This window comes from Orycteropus afer, unplaced genomic scaffold, assembly GCF_000298275.1.
Source record: "Orycteropus afer afer isolate SDZICR_OR568_19922 unplaced genomic scaffold, OryAfe1.0 scaffold00445, whole genome shotgun sequence".
Classification (NCBI taxonomy): domain Eukaryota; kingdom Metazoa; phylum Chordata; class Mammalia; order Tubulidentata; family Orycteropodidae; genus Orycteropus; species Orycteropus afer.
Window position 1 is genome coordinate 1,456,723 of NW_006922032.1, and position 5,391 is coordinate 1,462,113.

Here is a 5,391-nt window from a genome sequence, read left to right on the forward strand (position 1 = left end):
CAGGCAGTGTTTCGTTCTGCTGTGCATGGGGTCGCTATGAGTCGGAAACGACTCGACGGCACTCAACAACAACAACAACAAAACTCAATATTCAAATTTCTCTTCTTAACTCCAAGCTGTCTTTCTACATTATTTTTAAATAAGCATACCAATAGGAATCTCAAATTGCATTTCTTCTTACATTGTTTAAGCCTCTTTTTATCACTCACACTCCATTCTTCTTTTAGCATGTCGTTTTTTTCTTTTTCTTTTTTTTCTGAAAATAGGCATTTATCCATAGAACCTCTCCCATTCTAAATTTGGTTGCTGCCAGTCTCTTTGCACCATTTTGACCAGTTAGGATTTCCTCTCTCCCTTTCATCTCCTGTACAATCATATTTCGATATAGAGACTTGAGTAGATTCAGGTACTATGGCAGATCGGAGGGAAAAAACCTTTGTAAGTGATTCTGTGCATGTCTTTCTGTGTTGCAGCAAGAGATACAAAATGTCTAGTTACACTTTTAGTTATGTTTAGATTGATCAGTTTCATCTAAACTGTTGATTATAAATTTCTCTATTAATATACAATTTCCTCATTGCATTTTATTACTTTTTATGATGGCTTAGTATTCTACTATATATTCAATAAGTGTCCTACTGGTAGCATTTGAGTCATTTCTAATAATTTGATATTGTTAATATGTTGCAATGAATAGTCAAATGGATGCATTATTTTGTATTTTTCCAGTATTTCAAGATGTAATTTCTAGAAGTTAGATAGATACATCTAAAGGTAAATGCGCCCATAATTTTACTAGCTAGTGACATATTTCACTGTAAAGGGATTTTACCATTAACCATAACCATCATGTGTAAGTCTTATAAGACAACTACAAATGGGTGATCAAATTGTATAAAATATCCAAAAATACAAAATTTTTAAAAGAATTTTGTCAAATAAACTTCAGGGAATATGTGCAGAAAAATGGTTATCCTAAATTGTTATTGAATTTAAAAAAAAAATAGAAGAGTTTCTTTTTGATAATAGCCTTAAAATATAATTCAAGAAAATGTAAAAACTGTTATTGTCTTCATTCAATACTCGTTACATTGTCTGCAGTAAAAAAAAAAAAAAAAATCTATGAGCAAGAATTCATAAAAATATAATAGAACTGTTAATAACCATTAGAGATCAAGTGTCTAACTCATATAAGTTGAGGCTAATTAATATTCCCAAATTCAAAAAGCAGTATGCAAAGTTTAAAGCTCTAGTTTAATGGTATTTGTACTTTAATTTCAAAATGACTATGTTAAAGACACTACTAACAAAACTTAAGTGTAAATGCTTAACTTTGCTATCAAATATCTTAATCTGAATGAAAACTAATTCTTATAATCAACTTCAAAGAGATTAAAACCAAACTCACTGCCGCTGAGTCGGCTCTGACTCATAATGACCCCTCCTTGCGTTTCCGAGGCAGTATCATTACGGAAGTAGAATGCTCAAACTTCCTTCCGAGGAATGGCTGGTGGATATTGATATTTGGAAATATGACATTTTATGTTTTAACATAAATTTAAACTATTGCAACTAGCATAGGCTGCCTTCCTATAATTCAATAAGAATTTACCCTATGCGTGGGTTTATATATGTTTATGCACATGTGTCTGTGATTGCCATTGGTGATTATTAATTTTGATGTCAACTTTATTGCATCAATATGAACATGTATAGTTATTATTGAATTGGCTAAGATTTGGAACAGTAAATCAAGATGCACAATACTTTTGCTTGGTAATATAAAATACATGTAGAAAGGAATTTTTGTAATTGTTTCCTTCAAAAGAAAACTTTTAAAATGTTAAATATATAATTAGAATATTTCTTTCTTTGTAAACACTGCTATTTCATAGTTTTTGTTATTTTATAAATATCTTTTACCTGATTTATATTTCCAAAGTATATTTTAAAATCATTGAGAAACAGAACAATGGGGTATTTATCTTTGATCCTCCACAGTACTTAGTATGTGCCTTGCATACAGAAAAAACAAATGGGGGATTGAAAAGACTGAATGCAGCTAAATAATATGTAGCTTATCAGGGAAAGCTAAATAATTATTAGCAAAGTGGTATGATATTGTACATTTATTTACACTTACCCGAAGGATGAAGATTCTGTTCCTCTAAAAATTCTAGATCAAGCATGAGATCATCTTCATCCAGTTCACAAGATCCCAAATTATTCAAAACATCCTGAGGAAAAAGCAAAACCAATACTTAAGAAACCAAAACACTTGAGAAATGAGGAAATGTTCACATGTAGATGCCATCAAACAAAGGGAATTCAAATATAGAAATAAAAATATTAATTGCATATGAGAAATTATTTGACTATCTTATGGACTTTCAAATTACTAGTCTAATAAAAATTTCCAAAATTATTTTTTAAATTATTTTCTATTTCACTTATTTGTACATTAAAAAAGAGTGTAGTGCTTATGGTGTAGTGGTTAAGGCATGTGACTGCTAACGAAAAGGACAGTGGTTCAAACCCACCAGCCATTCTGTGGAAGAAAGATGAGACAATCTGCTTCCATAAAGATTTACTGTCTTGGCTTGCAAGTGGCCATCTAGATGCAACAATGAGTCTCTCCTCATCCAGAGCAAAGAAGAATGAAGAAAACCAAAGATTCATGGAAACAATTAGTCCAAGGGACTGGTAGACCATGTGATCCTCAGCCTATATGACTATGAGACCAGAAGAACCAGATGATGCCCAGCTACCACTGTCAACCACTCAGAGGGGGATCTGTGCAGGAGATCCTGGATAGAGGGAGAACAATGTGGAACCAAACTCAAAATCATAAAAAAACGAAGACCAGGTTTGCTGGTCTGATAAGAGCCTGGGGAGACCCCTGAGACTATAGCCTCTAGCCACCCTTCAGGTCTAGAACTGAACTCATTCCTGTAGCTTCCAGCCAAATAATAAGCATATGGGGTGAACATTTACATCAGGTAGATATACTCCCTGGAGTGATCATTCACGGGGGAACAAAAGAGTAGTGTTTTCACAGGGAGACAGCTCAGGGTTTTGGAGTACATGGGAGGGAAGGGCACAGAGAAGAGGTAACTATAGGGAGAAAGTGAGAAGAGAGCTATTATGTTGTAGAGAATTGCAGTCAATGTCATCAGACAAAACAAAATGTGTATGAATTGCTGTAAACATGGAAAATGAATTTTTTTCTATAAACTTCCACCCAAATCACAATAAAAATAAAAAAAGATTTACTGTCTTGGAAACCAAATTAGGGTCGCTATGATTAAAATCGACTCGATGGCCATGAGTTGGGTTTTATTTGTACATTAATTTTTTAAAAGATATTTAACATAAATGGAAAGTGCATATATGAGCAGGTATCAAAGATACTATAATATAGAAAAGTATCTATTTTAATAAAAATTTCTTTAATGATGATTTAAAATAAATGAGATAAGATTAGTTCTTACAAATGCACAGGAAGGATGAAAACTGTTTTTCAAAGATATAGAAGTCTATAAATTGACATTTTATATTTTTCCATCTATGTTTATATTGCAAGACTGGGTAACCTTCTTCTAACCACATTTAATGAATTTTTTCTCAAACAAATTTGTGCATAGTGCCAACTGTGAAACATTAACGTAGGGTACACTTGGAAATGGGGATCAAGTTCTTAGTTCTCAATTATTTGTTTTAGATAGGAAGAGAGAACAGAAAAACAAAAACGTATACCAATTAGGTTGAAAAAAATATTGAGTTTTATAATATCAATAATATATCAGTGCTCAGATTATTTTTCTTAGTCCCCCCCCCCCACAAAGATGAAAAATAAACTAGAGGTAAATGAGATGATTTAGGGAGAAATGGTGATATGCACTAGTAGGAATTCTTGCGGGAGTGGTCAAGTTCTAATTTGCGTATTTATTTGCATAGATGAGTGGTAGGATGTACTGAGAGAAGTAATAATTTAGGTTTAGAGAGTAAAAATAAAATACCAAGAGTGAAAATACAGGAAATGAATAAGAAAAGCCTAAGTACTGTACAATGCCACAAATAACTCAGTTTTTCTATTGAATTCAAAGCTGTCATAGTCAATATTTAAAAAAATAAATATGCATTAAGGAAAAGCTATTGGAATTGTCAAATGTACATACAGACATTTCTTAGGGTTAAAAATAAGGATATTGTGAGTTTTAAATGAGCTATTCTCACTTCAACAAAGAGAATTAAGCATCATAAAATTTAGAAATGTTTGGTGCTTGGATAAAACACTGTAGTTTGGGGGGGGGGGAAACTCACTGCTGTCAAGTTGGATCCAACTCATAATGACCCATCCTTGAGTTTCTGAAGTGGTGTCACTAGGGAAGTAGATTGCCCAACCTTTCTTCAAAGGAGTGGCTAGTTGGTTTGAACACCCGTCTTCTGCTCAGCATTCAAATGCCTTAGGTACTATGCTACAAGGTGATAAATATTCCCAAACTAAAACATTTCTTTCTACAAATGAATTTAACTAATAATTTAAACTATAGCTACAATCAACTGTTATTGGCAGTTCTGTTTATTGGCAGCTCTATCCTATGGTATGGGAGCTCTGGTGGCATAGTGCCTAAGGCACTTCACTGTTAACGAGGAGGCTGGCAGTTAAAACCCACCAGACACTACTTGGAAGGAAGGTTGAGCAATCTACTTCTGTAGTGATACTGTCTCGGAAACTCAAGGAGGAGTCACTATGAATTGGATCCAACTCCAGGGCAGTGTGTTCTGTTGTCTGTGTATCCTATAATATAGTGGTAATACCCTACTGAGAATAACTTTCTTCTCTAAACAGCATCAAAAAGATGTTCCAAATTATAAGCAATGAGAGATAAGCTAGATAAGCTGCCACCCTAAATATGTAAGATAAATACAAAACAACAAAACAAACAGAATTGAAGAAAAATATGGGAAGGAAGATTTAGAAAGAAAGATTTGGAAAAGATAATACCGTCAGTGTTTATTAAACATTATCTAAGGGATTGGCCTATGACATTTAAAAGCAATGAAGGAAGCAACAAAAGAACAAAGAAATAAATGGATGCTAATCATATAACTGTCACCTTTTTTATGCAAGTAAGGGCATCTTACTCATTGAAAGCATGGTTTGCAAAGCATTCCTCCCTTCTATAGGAAACCATCCCACCTCATTCTCTGATGGAAAAATCTACCATGTTCTTGTTGTTGTTGTTAGGTGCCCTCGAGTCATTTCCGACTCATAGCGACCCCATGCACAGCAGAATGAAACACAGCCCTATCCTGCACCAGCTCCACAATCCCTGCTATACTGAGCCCATCATCGCAGCCACCATGTCAATCCATCTCATTGAAGGC

At 33.8% G+C, this 5,391-nt stretch overlaps 1 protein-coding gene across 1 annotated transcript in view; it reads right to left on the reverse strand.

The window, feature by feature from the left end:
* CCSER1 (coiled-coil serine rich protein 1) overlaps window positions 1-5,391 on the reverse strand; it is a 958,389-nt gene that overhangs the window by 810,456 nt on the left and 142,542 nt on the right. Inside the window, exon 3 of the mRNA XM_007954211.2 lies at window positions 2,144-2,237. Within this exon, the coding sequence (XP_007952402.2) occupies window positions 2,144-2,237 (94 nt within the window). The remainder of the gene's footprint in view (window positions 1-2,143; window positions 2,238-5,391) is intronic.